The sequence below is a fragment of the Thunnus maccoyii genome, chromosome 14, assembly GCF_910596095.1.
Source record: "Thunnus maccoyii chromosome 14, fThuMac1.1, whole genome shotgun sequence".
NCBI lineage: Eukaryota > Metazoa > Chordata > Actinopteri > Scombriformes > Scombridae > Thunnus > Thunnus maccoyii.
In genome coordinates, this window is record NC_056546.1 from 15052564 (window position 1) to 15071939 (window position 19376).

Below are 19376 nucleotides of genomic sequence, written 5' to 3' on the forward strand. Positions count from 1 at the left end.
TTAAATATTTTTGTGTGCAAATGGCCTTATCTTAAGTAGCTGCGGTGTAACAAAGAACCTCTCTTTCTTCGTGTTATTGGACCAGAGTGTGGAAATGGACGTAATGACTAGACTCTAGAAGGCTGAACAAGGCTAAGAAAGATCCTCTTTATCTATTTATAACAAGGAGATGTATCTACCGACTTGTGTGTCTTATCGCCTAGCATGCATTTTTAAATCGCATAAACCCTGTATTTCTCACACCCACACGCACCCCTCGCCAAGAATGGGTTGCTTTGATCGACAGGGAGCGTGGCAGTGATGGTCAGAGGCTGCGTGTCAGAGTAATTACAGAGCAGCCATGTTAGCAGGCTAGGGCTAGTCCCTCAGGAAGAGGAAACAGAAGCAGCGCCGCTTGTATAGGTAGGGTTTCACCTCAAAAAAACACCCCGCCTCTGTTCTGTTCACTGGGCTGTCATGTGAGAACACGCAGATGGCTAATTTCTCCTATGACCCTTGTCACCTTTGATCCTGACCCCTTCTGAGACAGGTGAAAGGTTCCTTTTTTTGGTCACACCCAAGTCATAGTTTTCCATATCTGATCCCCCCAGGCAGAGGTCAATTCCTAAAAGGGGAAGAGTACATCAACGCGAAATAAAAGGAAGAAAAGGCAATTCATGTTCTCATAAATTGTATAAAAAACAGACAGCCAAGGGCTGTATTTCTTTACTCCCTTAATGCTGTCCATCTTTCTACCCTTCAACCCTTTTATGTCACACTCTCTAATTCTGTGTGACTGGTGAAGGCAAGTCTTTTCCAGTGTTTTAACAAAGATATGTTTTCACATGTCATCTATATATCTCTTATGATCAGTTCCATATTATTATTTCCCAGAGGCTAGAGGGCCAAATGAACAACAAGAGCTCCCCAGAAGGCAAACCAGTTTCACAGACCATGCTTCCAAGGGAGACCTGAAGGACAATGAGAGATGAAGATGCTTTATCTCTCATGGAAAGGGAGAAGGAGGGAGAGAGGGAGTGATGGGCAGGCAAGGGGAAAAGAGGAAATGGACACAGAGTGAAAACTATACCAATATATGTAAACTAACACAGATAAATAAAAACAAATCACATAAAGTCAACAAAAAGGAAAAACTAAAGAGGATAGGCCAATAGTCAGAGAGAAGGAGAAAGCCTGTGGCTTTCTGAGAACTTGCCAGCATACTTCTGTTGCTCATGTTCACTTGAGACAATGTTTAATAGAGCTGCTGTTAATCTCAGCAGTCTCCTATTCCCATTCCCTATGCCCCATTCAGATATCAGAGCACAGGGTAACGAAATGGGTCAGTACAATACCCAGTCACTCAACGAGGATATTAAACATCAAGCAAATAAGGAAAATAAAGTTCTTATGTACACTACTTATTATTATCTGAAATGCACAGGATCTGCTATAATGAGAGGCATGACAAAGTTATGGAAGGTAATGAATAATGTATAGGAACACAATTTCTCACGCGATTAACAAGAAATGATGCATGGATGTAATGCAGCATTACTGTTTGTAATTTTATCTCATCAGTATCATCTTCACTGTTTACTCTTCACTCTCCTCCCACAGGCGTGACATTTTCTACTGCCACTGCTGTTGTCTTCGACTGGCAAAACATGGGGTGGCTTGTTGGCTTATTGTGAGGCAGTCACAAGAACCGCAATGTATTTGTTGCTGAGGCAGCATGAAATTATACTGTGGTCGCTCATGGCGTAACAGAGCATCATTGACCAATAATGATTTATTATTAAAACAATGTGAGTTTGTTTGGCTGCATTGTAAACAGGTACACCAGTTGATTTGATTTTCTGTTGTATTTCTGCAAAAAAAAATAGCTGCTCAAGCAGCAGAGGGGTAAGCCTGCCCCAAAGAATATGACATAATTGCCATAACTTTCACTTACTACTGTATAAATCTGCAATCTCAGAATCATATAGCCATCCTCAAAACATTTTTGTCTCACAAAATCTGTAATGGGCAGTCACAATATCTGAACAGCAAGGATTAATTCAAATCTAAGTGTCCTTTTCATCTTTGCCAAGATATGACTGCACTCACAAGTGTGCCACAGAGTATTAATGCCCCTTTAAAGTCTCAATTAAAGGGCTGCGTGGGACTGTTTTCTCATTTCCACTCCCGCCCACTCCAACAAGATTTGAGACCATTACTGCCTCTTCCCACTCCTGCTTGAGATTTTGACCATTTCTGCCTGGAAAAATCTTATTTACTGAAAAGCTTTCTCTCCTGCTCCACAGGGAAAATAAGACACATTAGCTCTTATGGATTCTTTTAATGTAATGTCTTTACAGTTACTCAACTGTCTAAAAGCCACCTTTAAAGTTAAAGAACTGAAAAAGCCTTACTGTCATGCTTCAGTAGTGAGAGTGTTCTTTACAGTTCAGCTGAAATCTTGAAATCACACTTTTTAACATTTTCCCATTTCACTATCTCCAACCAGTGAATTTAGTTGTTTTGTGATTGGCCTTTTTAACCACAGACATTTTGACTTGTCATGAAAAAGCAGAGGTGGAACTAATGACATGTCTCTGTTCCATTCAAGTGTCCCAGTGAGTCATAACAGCGAGCCAGCACAATACCTGCAGAATACCTGAGAACTGGAGCTAGTAAAGCTAAATGGGATGCAGATATTAATGTTATTAGCCTCACCTGTGCTTTCATGATTTGATATGTTAACATTCCCTGCACTCCAGATTCCAAACATAATTTCCAGCAAAAAAGAAACAAAAAAAAAAACATTGTCTTACATCTGTGTCATTGTGGTATTTATATCTGTCATGACTCATGACTGATTAATGTGAACAAAGAAAATTAAATTTGAAAATGCAATTTCCATGGAAATGTGGCAGTTCTATATTCTGTGCCTTACCCCTGCTGCTAGAGGGGGTTGGAAATGAAGATGCAATGAGTCTGTCTGTCCAACACTTTGATCCAAAGCAAGATTTTGTGAACATCCAATGATACTGTCATCAACTTGGTATAGATATTCACACTCCACAGATAGTGAGATGATTTTGGAGACCCTCTGCCCTTTCCTCTAACATTACCATCAAACGAAATGGCCAAGTTGCATAAGAAATTTTACAATGTCATGAGCAGATACCCATGACATTTACTCAGTGCATTTATGCTCCCCAAAGATTGAACCCTGTCGATTCTGAACACTTGTGAGCTTCCTCCCAGTGGCACCCCTTAGGCCAAAATGTCAACTTTGCACACAATGTAATCTAATATGCATAATCTAATAAGAAAATTTCCATGAAATGTGCTGAGCAAACGCTCCCAAGGGCCCAAACCCTCTCCTCTAGCACCATCCTCGTGACAAACTTTACATTTTTATTCCCACTAGTGATAAGCCTCTAAGAATAGCATTGACGTCGTCTGTACGTTGTTTGTTATTTCCAACACTTTTGTACTGTGGAGCATGACAAACATTGCAGCCTGTAGGGCCACTAGCAGGGCTTTTATCTTTTGTCTGTCACTTTATGTTGACAGTGGATTTTTAAATGTGCTTCTCTTAGCTCAGTGTAATTATATTCTATACTGGTATTTTGGATTTTAAGAAAAATACAACAGAGAAAGCTATGTTGTTTCATCCCTGATGACACTATGTGTGCAAGGCATGAAGAAAAACCTCACTTTGATCTTCGAACCAATTTTCCACTAGGTACCCCGCTCCTTATCACTGTCTGTGCAACACTCACTGAGTAGAGGGATATTCAGACAGTCTTGCCATTCACCACCACCACTCCACTGCTTCTTTATTACAAACCCATGCACATCCCTGCTTAGCTTCAATGCAACCAATTAAGCCCTGCTTTTGAGACGTGATGACTCCGACTGATTATATATTCCCTAAGCATTAGTCAAACAGCTGGGTGCTGCTGTGTAAAATGAGGCTGGTCTGGGTTGTTCATAGTCTATTGCTACAAAAAACATAAAGATATAAATTTTGTGGTAGATGTAATTGGAGGATTGGAGGTTATTTTTTAGGAATTTTACTATGACATAATTTCATAGTAGTAGACAGCATAAGTTTACAATGCCATTCTAATTTTAAACCAAGCTATTCTCTTTAAGCCAGCTTTTTCTTTTGCTATCTGTATTTTCATTTTAGAAACTACAAGGCTATTTAAACAAAGATATGAGGTGTCTAACAACCACTTTATATGTGCTAAACAGCAGCCACAGAGCCACACATTCAAGTGTGTGAAAAGCCTTGCGCTCCCTTCCTGAGCTCTCCATGGTGCTGAAAATCTTCACTTGTGCAGAATAGCTGAGGCCTTAAAGCCATCCTGTTTCATACATCCTGCCAAAACACACAGATGCAGCACAACTGCTGTGTGCCACTGTGGCCAATGGATTCCACGTCTCAGATGAGCACTGCAGACAGCATTACGTAGTTTGAATATTAGAACTAATCCCTGCTGCTCCCTAGGTCAACATCATAATTGAACCACATATTTAAACACAGACCACAAAGTATCTAGAGGCATTGAGAGTGTGAATCCTGATTGGCAATAGTAAAAGAGAACAACATAGCAAGTAATAATGGCCATCATCATTTTACATACTATGTATATTTTGTTCTCTTATTTGTGTCTACAATGATGCTATCTATTTTGGATTCTAATGTTTCAAATAATTACCACAATGAACTGATATTACCACATTATGTCCATTGTAACATAAGAAAACGCCTCTACAGACTTATCCACAACTCAATTTAGATATTTCTGCAGCTACTGTATGGAGAAGAAAGGGAGTAATGTGTTAACAGGCAACATGTATGCTTCTGAGCATTATGCAAGTCCATCTGACATGACAGGACCAAAGAATGAAACATCACATCTGGCACAAAAGCCATAATGAGCAGCTTCATAACAGATGCCTATTACAGATACATTATGAGTCCAGCCCCCATCATCCCGACTCTAATGGATAGACTTACTATTAGTAATACAGTGTAAGTGCATACTGACTGAAATGACCACTTGACTAATTAGTTCATACAAATGCATGCAGTTTATATCTCTCCCATATATCAGTCTGATATATCTCAGTTTATATCAGTCTATGAGACTGTGTGTATGGACATGTGTATAGTCAAGTGCATTAATTTACATGTTTCTAATGGAGCTCATGAAAAGGAATGTGCAATTTTCTATATCAACAATCAAAGCACTTCATCAGCAGAAGGAAACATGAGTTAGTGTAAAAGACACTTATCAATACAGATTAAAAATATCTACTGTCTAAATGCTTCCCAGGAGGGCAGCTTGGCAATTCAACAGTCTTACATACTGACCAATTTAAAAGTTTTGCCTAATCTCAATGGTATAGGCTGTCAGAGAACAGCATGACAGCTCTACATTATCATCCATCTTTAATGAGGCATCCAGCGACGAACCAATGCACTCTGTGCATCATCTGTACATGATGTCTACACATGCTGTCATTTGGAGCTCAACACTTGGCGCATCATCTTACAATGCTCATGTCACTCTGAAATTGGTCTGCCTCACTTGGTTCACGTCTAGATACATTTCACAGCTTTCAGAGAAATGCCGAGCAGCAGACGAAACCTGAGTGAGACAGGACCTTCTGGGATTTCACTTTTGCAAGCATCAAACAAGGCTGTAATTGACAGCTGCACTATTCATTCTGTGCAGCCATTCTGGAAAACGTCAGAAGAAGTCAAGAGGTAAAATCATTGTGTAACAGGCCCGCTCACTTTGACTGAACAGGGTTCAGCTTGTAGGCTGCCCTTCACTGTCAGCCGGACTTGTATTTCCCCATAAAAAACATTGCATTTTATTGGTTTCTCACTTAACTAATAGACACTAACTGGGATGGTGCCAAATGGGGTGCAATCTTAGCATTGTAGCAAGGTGGCTATGCCAGCACATTGCTGGCATGCAGAGAGAAACCTGAGCCTGCTGTTAGCCTGCTAGGAGAATAACAATTAGCATATTAGCCTAGACCCCTTGGAGGTTAATTGGGACAGGTTGCTCAGGGCGGTGGCCATGGTAGTAGTGATACGTAATTCTCACACTTTACTAACCTTCTCTGAGAATGGAAGCATTGCATGTATTTTCACCATGAGTCAACCTTACAGAGTCATATATGTTGCTAAGAGAGAGAACTAATCTCTGAACAGGCTACAGAAACACCGCCTGCTGAGATCTTTGAAGGTCACTGCCGTGTCCTCTACACACTCCCTCCCTTTCTGTCTCCATCTCTCTCTTTGTGCATCAGTGCACACAGCACAAAGCACCAATTATGACGTTAACCGCATTTTGATGTCCACATATCAGTGTTCCACTGGCTTCCCCGATTGCTAAGGGTGGGTGGTGGGCTAAAGGGAGTGGAGTGAAGATGAGGGGGGGAGTAGGAGATGGCCGGATCTGCCAGATAATCAGCACCAGAAAAGACTAGTCCCAGGGCTGTGCACGTGCTGGCCTGGCTGGTCGCTGTGCAATGGCATAGAAGAGTTGGGGCATTTCTAGGGTTTGGCACAACAAATCTAAAATAAAACTCCATTGTTTTATTGTGAACACAGAATTTGAGTATGAAATAGTGATAGTTCTTCAGCAGTATAAAGCTCTGCTGTAAATAAACACTGCATGTTCATCTATGCAACATCAAGAGCGGCAGGAATGCCTCAATGCCACATCTGTTTCTTTCTGTCACTCTCACATACAAATACATGAGCATTTGTACATTTGAGAAACATCAATGAGAATGCAAGAAAATGAAGCTTCAAAAGACAAAGGTTCATGTGCATTAGTTTAAGACAAATCCACATGTGTATATCAACACATTTTCAAAGTAACATCAGCTAAACCCTTCTCCCTAGTCCCTCATAGAAACTGCAGCAGTGTTTCTCGTTCATAGAAATAGCATTAAATTTGATTTCTATGGATGGCTATTGGGAGATCACCCCACCCACACACACACCCATCCTCTGATGTTAAGCTGTTTAAGGACAACAACAGCTGAGAAAGAAAGCTGGTAGACAAGAAACCATAAGCCATGATCCCGCTGGCTAACTAGGCACTAGCTAGCTATCTCCCTCCTGCAGGCCTCCCATGCCAGCTTAGCCTAGCCGGTCTCAAGCTGCAGATCTATATGCAAATGGTTTTCCACTGCCAGTTTGACTAGGCAAGGATCAGGTGGCTTAGACCCTATCGCACATTTCCAATGACAGGAATGCCAGTCTAGCACTCTTCCCCCATGTGGAGCCAGGTATACCCTTCCTGTCTAACCTTTAACCTCTGAATACTTCCTGGGGTGTGGACGTCCTTTTAATAGCCCAGTGACCGGCCAAAGAAGACATAACAGCACGACAGCAAGGGAGCACAGTTTGGGTGAAGGGAACTGGACCTCTGTGTCTGTCTCATGATATACATAGTGTGGCCTGATATATGGCCTCTCCTTGTCTGTGGATTAACATACATCAGCATGGCGCACTACAGTTGTCCCTAAATGGCCATCAAATCAGATGCAGAGAATTTGGGATTAGAGCCTAGAAAAGGCTCCACAAAAGAATAACTCATGACTCACACATTCCACATCAGAGGAGAATGAGAAAAGAAAGTTAATCTGCAACACTGGACAGAGTTCATAAAAAAAACTTACATTTTATCTACTGTTTGCCGCCATCTATTTTCCATCTGTTTGAGGTTGAATAAATAAGGGAAAAAACAAAAAAAGTTTCCTAAATGAACAAACTGGTGCCTTTCTCTGTTTTATATCATTTTAAATGAAATATCATTGAATTTTATTGACAGTTATTTGGACAAAACAAATTTTTGAAGACGTCACCTTGTGCTCTAGGAAATTGTCATTGTGATTTTCTATTTTACAGGCTAATCTAGAAGTCAAATCATTGACAGATTAATGAAAATGAAAATAATCTTTATTTATACAGCCCTCCTCACAAGTTATTCCCATCCTGATAAGAGGGGCTGGGGACAGGCGTGTGTGCTGTGGTGGAAACTGGTCACGCTTTGCCCTGGGACAGCTCAGAGGCATGCTCACTCCCAGCAAGTGTCAACAACACATGACATGCAACTCAACCACTGGCCACAAGAACATAGTAGTCCGCCTACACACAAATTCCTGAGATGACATCAAGAACTGTGGAAGTGTACACACAGTATAGCCGTATGTGCGCAGAAAGTCTTTATCAAGTGTTTTGTTATCCAGTAGTACTCATCATATCATCAGGTCTTTGCTTTGCGTGTTTGATATTTTTAATTAGCTCTGGATTTCAATAAGCTGTTGTGGGATGGAGTAGGCCGATCTGGGCCAAACTAGACCGAGGTTAGTGAGAGCGACAGCTGATGGCAGGGTGTGTGCTCTATGCTGCTCTGGCAAAATGCAGCTGGTCCGTTGCCAAGCACAAGGGAATACACAGGCTCACAACAGTTCTTCTCTGCAGGCACCTCCGCAATCCATTTCACTTAAAGCTAAGCATACTGAAGAGTGCCCCAGCATATCTCATTTACTCTGCCATAGATTTGTTTTTTCCTTGTCACGTACTGTAGGCGGACACTAATGCACACACAGAGACATACGCATGCAAACACTGCGGTGGGTTTCAAACTCAGGTTTGATTAATCGACATGCAGTGAAAGCAAAGCCTTAGCGCATAAAAATCAATAACAATCTCCAGTTATGGAAATGAATTATAACGATTTAAAATTCACCGAGGCTGCCACATTTCATTAGATAGCAGATCATAAGATGGAAATTCTCCTTGTGGTTTCAGAATAGCAGATTTATCTTTCCACCTTTAACTTAAAGCTATTAAGTGTTAAGTGATGATACGTTTGCGTTATCATGAACCCTCCAACTGCAGATTGACAACGGTTAGAGAGAACGGAGCCTAAGCACTAGCTGTGTCCTCGCCCCTCCTCTTTATTAGTCACATCACAGGAGCAAGGTCTGGCCTTCAGTGCAGGGAACCAACACGCAGCACATCAAAGTCTCATTAGTTGGGATGAAACTTGATTGCCATGGGGATACTGGGCTGGTGCAGCAGCAAACAAGCATAAGAATCAACAAGGGCTAAATACAAATGATCTAGCATAGAAAATGGAAAAATAACAGTTTCAACATCAACATCTCTTAAAGGCCCCGTGAAATGAAAAATACATTTTCTCAGTTTTAGTCCTGTGTCCATGTGTTAATTGTTCATTTACAGAATCTCTTGTTATATGCCAAATATGTGTCAAAATCTGTATCAGAGTATTTTTATATCAAAATCCCTCTTTTCTCTTCCTGTAAAACGGTTTCAAATGTTTGATGACTCATCCTGCACTCAGGGGCATTTACAAAAGTTCATCCAATCAAATGTGACTTTGAGCGAGTAGCTAGCCACACCCATCATATATAACCGCACTTTACTGTTTGTGGGTTGTAGTAGCTTTCAGAGCAAGATATAGGAGGAGATGTGTGTTTGGATATCAGTGGGCAAAGACTTTGTTTTCATTTCAAAAACAATGTGACTGAGGTGTAATTCATTCACCTCTCCCTCTCCCTGATCTAACGACAGGTGAGGGAGGTGTGTGTGGAGCCAACCTCTGCAGCTCCATATCACACTTAACTCTAAGCCCAATCAAATGCAAAGGATTTAATTTAAATTCCTCTTGTAACTGTATATGCTCAAATATTCCGTTTCAGTGGGAAATACGTCACAGTACAGAAGCTGCTCTAACATCCATTTCATGGGGGCTTTAAATCAAAATGTATGATTCATAACATGAAAAGATATGGTTTACAGCATTAAAGTGCTACCATGCTTGCAAATGACAAAGCAGGAGAATCAAGACATCAAGACATGAAAATTAGGTACAATATTCAGCCCCAAGACCAAAACATGAAATAAGGTAAAAATAAATTCAGTACCATATAAAGGTAAAATGTGTATTCAGAGGAATATGTAACAGGTGTATTGAGGGCCATACAAATGCAGAAAATGTCTTCAAATGTGTAATAAAAACTGCTCATCCTCTCATGAACTCTATACAGAAAGTGCAAATGTAATACATTCATATTTGAAGATGTAATTCAACAGCTAACCAAAGGTATTTTATTGCCTGTTGCCATTCACTATAGAAAATATTTGTGGATGGGGGGAGTGTAAATACAGAAAAGGTGTCAAGGTGCGTATTGACTCACACGCAGAGAACATACAGGCATCAGAAATCATCTGAAATTATGCAACAAAATGTCATCTAGATTAGACTGGGGCACAGGGAAGCTAAATATAAAGAGTAGATTGTACAGGCAGAGCAGGTACTCAGCTCCATCACTGCTTCTACCTGAGCTGTTTGGACAGAAGCAATTGTACAATCCTGACAGCTGTTGGCTCTAAGATGCATATAAAACATTCCATGCACCTTAGGGGGATAACGGGGAGGCTGAAGGTGCTACTGCATCAGCTGCTGTACTGAGGTGAGGTAGGAGGTGTTTGTTTTTTTTTTGTCCTCATTTAATTGTACGGCTTTCCAAGCTCAACCCAAAGATAGAACCGGCCCTTAGCATTTGTTTTTCAGTTTCACCAAAACACACTGATATAATGTGAAGTTCGCTGCTTGGAATGAAACACTTGACAGTCTACTCAGCCTTTGTTTGTACAGTAACTCTCTGTATTGTCAATTTAGACCAGTTTGCAGCTGATGTGTAAACATCCCGGGTACCTTTAGGACTGAACCGTCTCCCTCTTAACTCTGCTTTGTGACAGGTGTCAAGTGGTTTACTGCTCTACCAGAAATCCTTCATCTTCTGATTGATGCAGAGCTGTGGGCTCTTTCTCCTTACATCTCAAGATGAAGCTGTCTAAACACCTGTAGAGGCTCTCTTGTGTTAAGTAACATAAACTCTGCCAGCAACAGTGGAAACCCTTAGCTACTGGCAGCAATGGCTATAGATGGCCAAAGATGCATTTTAAACATTAAGAGACATGGTTGATTTCCATACTGTTACATTTTACAATTATATTAAAACATAACCTAGTTAGCAAGCAAATTATGGTAACTGGTCAATCGCATGTAATTTGCACAGTTGCACAAGTGCTAATATTAAGTCAGTGCTGTTAGCTGACATTAGCTGACTGTCTTGGGAAAATGCTGCTATTGTAAAAAATAAAACAGTAAAATAAAATTCTTTATGTCAGAAATAGAGGTATTAGTTAATTAGACTTTTAGCTTTTACTTATATAACAAATAACACCTCAACAAACTAAGGCTGGACGATATGACCTAAAATCTATATCAAGATAAATGATCAGATTTACTTTAACAACAAGAAATATTTCAGTGCAATGTATTTCCTTTCTCTTGCTGGCTCACTTCTCATGTTTGTCCTGTTAAATTACAGAATGTCAAGTTAAAGATACAGGACTGCTGTTTGATTGATTGGTTTAAAGCAATAAGGCCATGCTTTCACAGAGCTGACTTTTCTGCAGGATGATGGTGCCATTCATATTTGAATAGAGATTGGTGCCACAAATGCAAAGCCTCCATACTCCTCCACCCCATGCATCCTCAATAACAGAGGCGTCACATAAGAACTTCTGGAGGTGGCATGACGCAGAGTGGATAACTAGACCATTAGATAACTGTGCAGCAGTGAAGCAGCACAGAACAGTAACTCTACAAATTCAGCAAGACTATAGGACCATAGGGAAGGGAAAATAGAGCAGGCGTATATGCTAACGAGCTTTGCAGCATGGAAGCAGTATCCTCCACTTCAGTATCACTGAGTGCTTACATTTCTGTCACTCATGCATATGTATTAGCATTGTCTTGAGTGAGTCTTTCCCTTAGTGGGAAACCCTTTATTTAGAATAAGTGAAGCACCGAGCTGCACTGTATAAAAGAAGAAGGAATTAAATAATGTAGCTCATCCAGACAGCCTGAGAACTGGTGTTTACAGGATGATTTAGGGCAAATCAAATTACAAATGTGGTTGGTGTGTCGTTTAAAAATGACATTTGAACACTCAGAAGCATCCACAAGATAAATGATGCCATAAATGTTGCCATTACTAGCACAGTGTTAGAAAAATCAATATGGATTTGTATTTTTTATTGGTTTTTTTTTTAGTCCACCCAAGAGACAGCAACAGAACAATAAAACATTGTTTGTCTTGTTGTCTTGTTTTAGACAGATATAAGTTAAAAAAAAAGGTGGTCACTATGCTCTTTTATTGGTTTTGCAGTAATATTAACAGGACAATACAGATCAATATAAGGCCCCAATTTCACATTTTATAGACAATCTCTCTCTGAACAGTGCAGTTTCCAAAGACTCCAAAAGTTGCAGTGGATATTTCTCTTTGCTGCATCCCCTTATCTCGACCCACGACCTCCTCCTTTTAATTCTGACAGAGAATACTGCCATTTAAAAGAATTAGGACACAGCTGTGTGTCAATGGCAGAGCACAGGAGGACAACATGCAACGTAACACCCCCTCTCAAACCCTCCGTCACCCTCACACCCCCTGTTTCCATTTCCTCCTGTGTCTCTCTCAGAGTTTCCACCTCTATTTCCTTGCCTCTGAATCCAGGTTCCCAGTACTGCTAGAGAAAGCCTACCAACCCCCTCACCAACTATGCATCCCGTTTCTGACACATGCCAACTTAGCTGGCCGCACCAGTCAGCTGAACACAGATCCAGTTTCCCCTTCTTAATACTCCTAACAAGCCTTTTCCCTCTGCAGCCAAGTGTCAAGCCTTCCAAAGTCACCGAACAGGGATGGCTCTGCCTTCCCCACACAGCAACACAGAGAGAGGGAGCACGAACAGAAACACACTCTCATTTTCACCGTTTCTCCTCCTTAACAAGAGATGAGACACGACCAGATACCCACCAGCAGTCACAAGATGGATCCCTCATTATATTTGCGCGGTTTATTTTCATCAGTTTCCTTGCAAGACGGTGTGAAGTACGAAGGATAACATATGGTTTGGTGCCATTTCTGATACCGGGATCCATGGGCGTAACAAAATGACAGGAGGCTGACAGACAAGTAATAACCCTAAACAGCATACTAGGCAGAATTATCTCTCAGTGTAAATAAGACCTGTTTAGATGGGGTGGGATTTCTTTGCAAGCTGACTGGAAAATAATTAGAATTCCAGAGGTCTGATTTTATCTGGACTTTGATATAATGGAAATGTCTGCTTATGTTGAAAGAAGCTATTAACCTATCCAAAATCTAAATGCAAAAAAAGCATGATCCCATATTGATCCCTTGGGGAAATTTGGGTCATGTTACAGTTGCTCATATTCTAGAATAGAAATACACATATATAAGCATATATTTTCTATTATAGAAGGTGAGCAACTAAATATATATGTTTTGGGGTTTGTGGAGTGAGTGTGTGTGGGGCTGCGAAATATGGTTGAAATAAAGATCACATTTTTTTTAGTTTTTATTTGAAATGTGCTTGAAATAATTCACTTGAACATCATCATATGGTCATAATAAGAGTTCACTTAAAGTCAGTAAATGATAATATTGAATTTTTGCCTTTCAGTATGTGCACACATGTGAGTGTTTCTCAAGGTAACACCCAGCTTAGACACAGAGCAATCAACAGGAGAGAATAAGAAAAAAGATGCACTAAAAAACAAACCGAAAATCTGCATCTTACGACATTCAGCGCGGCAGAGCAATGAAGGCTGTTTGGTGTGTGCTGCTATTGTCAGTTAAGGGTGCTCTCTTTGTACCCCGTCTCACACCTGTCATAATACCAACACAGAAATGGGCAGGAAAGGTCCAAAGCTACCAAAAGAGCATGGCAGAAGAGCAGCAGGGGGGACACGGCTCATCCATTTGAATTGGACACAACCCAAACACATCAAGGACGAGGAAGATCATCCTCGCTCTCTCATTTCTCCGTCCATCATTGTCACTATATCCTCTTAACAACCCCTTTGCGCTTTACACTAAAGACTGATTGGCACTGTCAAAAGACTTGCCATTACCTGTTCTTTTTTTAATACTAAATTTAAAAAAAAAAAACTCATTCCAAGCATGTATCATGAAATAAAACATGTTGAGCTATGTTCCACTCACCCTAAGCAACATTACCTTTCAACTGGCCCTCTGCTCAGTCAGGGGACCCCTTGCATACAAGTGCATGAGTCATGTATGAAGCAGGCTTTAATACACATATGAATCACCTGTGATTCATCCTTAAGGTTGGCCACCCCAAGCAAAGTAAGGGGCAGTCCTATTTCTATATTAGTCCTGCAGACGGGTTACCTTAATTATTCCACAAAGACATTTTATGTGCAGCAAAAACACATTAAAGCCACTACTGAGTGCAAAAATTAAACAGTGGAACAATGACCTCCCCAGGGACTTGATATTGCAGAGTTGATGCACACTGTGACAGAGAGAGCCTTGATGTCATTGGGTCTGCATGACAAGTCCCGGTGGACTTCATTAAGTCTACCTGGTGGAATGTGCGCCCCCCTCCATTAAATGTTTACTTTCACCCTAGAAGTTAGGAGCTGATGTAGCATGAGGGTGCTGTGATGTATGCTAAATCAGAAGAAAATGAAGGAATTGCTCTCCTCTCATCCTCCCCATGAATGTCATGCAATACCACCCCCTTTACTCAAAAGTGGGAGATGGTAAACACATCCGAATCAAGGGATGCTTTCATTATAACAGCCACTGCAATGGACACTTGATATCTGTTTAGTGGCTGCAGATGATGCAGAGGATGGGGACACCATCAAATTAAGCTTAGTGTCACATCCACAATGAGGGCTATTACAGAACAAGAAGTGCTGAAGCTCAGGCCAGTGTCATATAGGTGTATGCACTAGTGTTTACGTGTGAGGGGATTTAAAATTAGATTTTACATCTTCAAAATGATTGTTGACAGAGAAGCAGCCGTACCTTGGTTTTGATGTTGCAATGGCAGCAAACAGTCCACATATATTTCAGAGTCCTCCACAGCAGGATGATGAAGAGACCCCCAAAAAACGTCACCATGGAGGAGGCGAGGAATGCCCACCACATGCGCTGTCCATTATTGTCGCAGGGCACCTCAGACGAGAACGGGATGACAACGTCTTCCATCTTGGATATTAAGATTGAAGAGTCCGGATTTATATTATTATTGATATTGCTTGTCCTCATAGAGCTGTCGCTTCCATGGGGAACGGTGCCATCTGCCTCAGCTAGCATTTAGGAGCCTTGGAGAGCCTGTGCCAGCGTCCCCAGCCCCACTCACCAGCCATATTGCTTGAAAAAAAAAATCCCCCTCTTCGCTGTAGATTATGTTCACCCACCCGATGGAGTCTCTTTCTGTATATTAACAGCCTATGAATTGTTTATTCTTGACAGCGTGACACACCGCGCACGCGAACCTGACCAAAATAGAGGGTCGGTGGCCCTTGGAGAGAGGCATTTAAATCCGCAATAATGACGAATCTTAGGCGCTTCTCGCTTTGAGAGGGTTTTCTGGCTCTTTCACGCCTAATGCCATGGTAAAGACGGCCTCGTTTGCAGCCGTCGAGGCTGCCAATGATAATTTCGGATTATGGTAAACACAACGACAGTGAAAAATGTTGCAGCCCGTTCTCGGCGAAGCGACCTCTCTAGCCGTCTTCCATTCAGGGATCCTGTCGATTAGCAGGCGGAGAATCGATTTCACTTTTCTTGGAGCGTCAATCGACTGTGAAAGGTTTGCAACAAAACGAGAAAACACAGAGAGAGATGTAATTCAATTCTATTAATTGGTTGGTTGTCACTGCGGCGCCGAAGACTACATATTCTTGCGGGCGTTTTCGCTGTCAATTCTGCGTAAAAGGACTGGCGCTCGGGTGGATGTCGCTGTCTCCATTCGGTCCCCTGCAGCCCTGGCACGGAGCGGCCAGCTGAGAGCGCCTGTCAGATCCGCTCCAGAGGAGAGCGGGGAGATTTACAGGTAGGAGGGCGGAGCGAAGCGCTAATAATAAAGATGGACAGAGGGCAGCAATACCGCGACGATGTTTATTCCAAGTGGCGACCGCGCTCTCCGCTGCTTGGGTGTGTAAAAAAGAGGTAGGCTACAAATGCGCCTTTGCGTCTTTATTGCACGCCAATGACGCACTGTGGCAAACACGAGCATCGATCCGTGATAAATTTAAGGATTATGGCCTACTATATAAACATCAGCGCAAAAGGATAAGTCCCCACAGGAATGTTGTAGTGATACCAGTGGATATAAAACGACAATAAAGTGAGGTTGCTTTGACAACAACACTGTCAGTCCTTGTATTTTCATTAGGGATAGTGCTCCCCTTTTTCAATTACTGAGTCTGGCTTTTCACCCATGGATGACGGGCTGTTTTCATTTTGTGAAATGAACTTGATAAAAGGCCTCTAACACACTCACACATATAGAGGCAGTGTTATGAATGTCCTTCCCGGTCAATTACTGTAATATGCTTACGCTTTTAGCTCACATATTAGGTCAAAAACAGGTGTGGATTGGTGATGACGGTGAGGCATGACTTGCAATAGTTTATGGCTGTACAGGGATGCCCCTCTAGAAGCCAGCCAGACCAAAGGATATGGGAAAACAGCTGGCTTGGGGCCCTGAATAACCACTGACCCCTGAGCACCAGACCGGGCAGGTGCACACAGCCACCTGTGTCACAAGGCTCCAGACTGCTTGGAGGTTGTTTTGCAATGAACTCTCAATAATATATCCCCCAAGTCCTTGTGAATTCTTCAATTAAGGGGCAATTGAAGGTCTCACATATCCCTTCTGCATTATTAATGATTTTAATTAAGCAACATGATACATATCAACAAATTTCTGTGATAGGTTATCTGATAAATGTCCCATGAAGTGTGGAATAATGACACTTGATCTCCTGCACAGATCATTTGAAAAGTAAATATATATAAGTGAGGTGTGAAGATATATGATACATGTTCTATGATGGTAATTTATTGTCTGGGAAATATTAGGGCTTCAACAGAAATAGCTGCTGTAACGGAATCTTTTAACCTGGGAGGGGTTGTGAGCTGTAAAACACTGAAGACAAGGGAATCTGTAAATTATAGCGCTTCAGAGTTGTGAATGCCTAAGCAAGCATTTTGACTTCACATAAAATAGAGGTGTGTGGTGCAGGTCAACACTGCTATCCACCATTGGTTGGGGGACAAAAATACATGAGGACAAAAATCAACATTTTTATTGACTTTTTTCGTGTAGTTTCCTCCACATTATTTGTTTAGTGGTTTGTTTCAAACCCTGTAGCAAAACACCAAGATCAAAATCGAAATCAGCCGAGGCTGATTTTTTGTTAATGCACCCTAATTGCTGTATGAATTTTAGAGCTGAATTTATGCCTCGTGATACCACTGAACAGCCGTTTATCTGCAAGTGTTCTGGCAGCCTGATAACTATGAGGATGGGACTTGGACAGCAACTCTGAAGTTGTCCTCCTGCTGGTAAAATGGTGAACTGTTACATTAAAGGCAAATGGTGTAGCTGAACATGTCAAGCAGCAGCCCAATGGTAGGATTTTCTATCTTAAAAAAAAAGAAAATCTCACAACATTTTAATAAAAAAATGGAAATTTTAACTGGAACTGAGGTCACACTGGTCAGGAAATAATAAAGACAAGATTTCCAAAGCCTTGCAATGATTAAATGTTTTATTAATGCTCATCTTTAAGAGATGTTAGGTCTGGTTAACAGAGGGCCCCGTGTTGTGGATTCACACAGCAATGTCAGCACATCAGTTATGATGCATATGTATTCCTGTACAATGTACAGGAGAGGATAACAACAAAGAAATTAGCTTATGTATGTACTGGACAAGTTAATTGAAATACAAATTCCAAAGCAACAATGACCTTCCTGCAGAGGTCACAGAGAGTGAGAGCATCAGCAGCACATGCTACATACATTATGTATCATATTAAATCATGCTGGTGTTTATTGCTGGCCACAGCAGAAAGGGACTTGAACTGATCATCCCCCATGAAAGGCCAGCTGTTGGACAAGTGGCTCCTGTGGGCCAGCGCAGAACTTTAGCCTGAGGGTCCCAGTGATGACAGATGAGGAGATTAACATGAGAGCAGTCAGGTGGTAATCCCGCAGGACAGTTGGAGATGCTGGAGTTAACACGAGGAACAGGGCAAATTCATTCCATCAGGTAGAAAGATGGCAAAAAGAGATGGGAAAGAGAGCCTCCTCACTTTGACAACGAGATTTGACGTGAGCTGGGAAAGGGCACAGCTCACCAGTGCGGACTACAAAGATCCTTCGCTGTCAGACTTGAGACTTCTCAAGTTCAGTTGAGCTGTCAGCAGCTGTCTTGAAACAGACACCCCAGCAGGAGGGCTAGAGACCCTACCCTTTTCTAAAACAGGAAAGAGGGGACTTGAAGGACATAAAGAATTGGGGGCATGTCATAGTAGACCTACACCTTCTGTATATCGGATGAAATGTGAAATCATTAGTGACCAAAACACTAAGCGACAATATCTGGATGGGGTTTAGTAGCATCACAGTTGCTTTTTCAAATAATGTTCTCACCACTGCACAACTATAAGGCCTGTGTTACAAGCTGTTGAGGCATTAGACATGGTGGATGTTTCAGAGAGACTCTGAGCGCTCTTTTGCCCCAATGAACCTGACAGGCAGCTGGAGGGTAGTCATTCACTGTAACATCATTGGCCAGAGGACCATGTGACCCCGGTTGCAGTGCTGAGAGGGAACAACCTCAAGCCACTGTTGGGCACCCAATCAACCAGCAAGATCTGGTGTAGCTAAAGGCTGTCCAATTGCATGGAAAACAACTCTCACAGAATGCTTCAGAAATAGAAGTTATTCTATTATTAAATAGAAGTCTACATGGATATAAAATTAAGTGTCTTCTGAAAGGGCTCTCAGCCAGTTGTATAATGTCTTCTGTGACTCTGCAGGGGCCTTTCCAAAGTTTGCAAAAATATCCATGATGATTTAATCATACTCATCTCAGCTTGGGCTTGAGGCTTTTGAACAGAAAGCTGGAGTTAAAAACTGGAGGTATGAGGTTTTAAAGAGGTGGTCATTTATAGAAGGTAAGTGAATCAAATGAAAGACGCTATTTCGTTGCATTATTGAAATTGTAGGATCCACTATTTTTTTGTTGCTTGACCCATATTAGGGACTGAAATCTCAGGATGTCTCAGCCTTTGATGCTGCCTTGATTTTTTTTAGCCAACCTTTTAAGAAAATCTGTCTCAAGTGAGTCCCCCAACTTTATGCCACAGAGCTCCTCATGAGTAAACTGATAATCATATGTAAAATTG

General features: G+C 41.5%; 1 protein-coding gene across 9 annotated transcripts in view; it reads right to left on the reverse strand.

Annotated features, from left to right (window-relative positions):
* The window catches only part of kcnma1a (potassium large conductance calcium-activated channel, subfamily M, alpha member 1a), a 141240-nt gene extending 125178 nt beyond the window's left edge, over positions 1-16062 (reverse strand). For 4 of the 9 annotated variants that reach the window (XM_042433074.1, XM_042433076.1, XM_042433078.1 and 1 more), the window contains exon 1: positions 14977-16061. In XM_042433074.1, coding sequence (XP_042289008.1) covers positions 14977-15267 — 291 coding nt within the window. In that variant the 5' untranslated portion in view covers positions 15268-16061. Of the gene's footprint in view, positions 1-14976 lie in introns of all 9 variants that reach the window. The other 5 variants (XM_042433077.1, XM_042433072.1, XM_042433070.1 and 2 more) reach the window with 2 other exon arrangements.
* Between the last annotated feature and the right edge of the window lie 3314 nt (positions 16063-19376).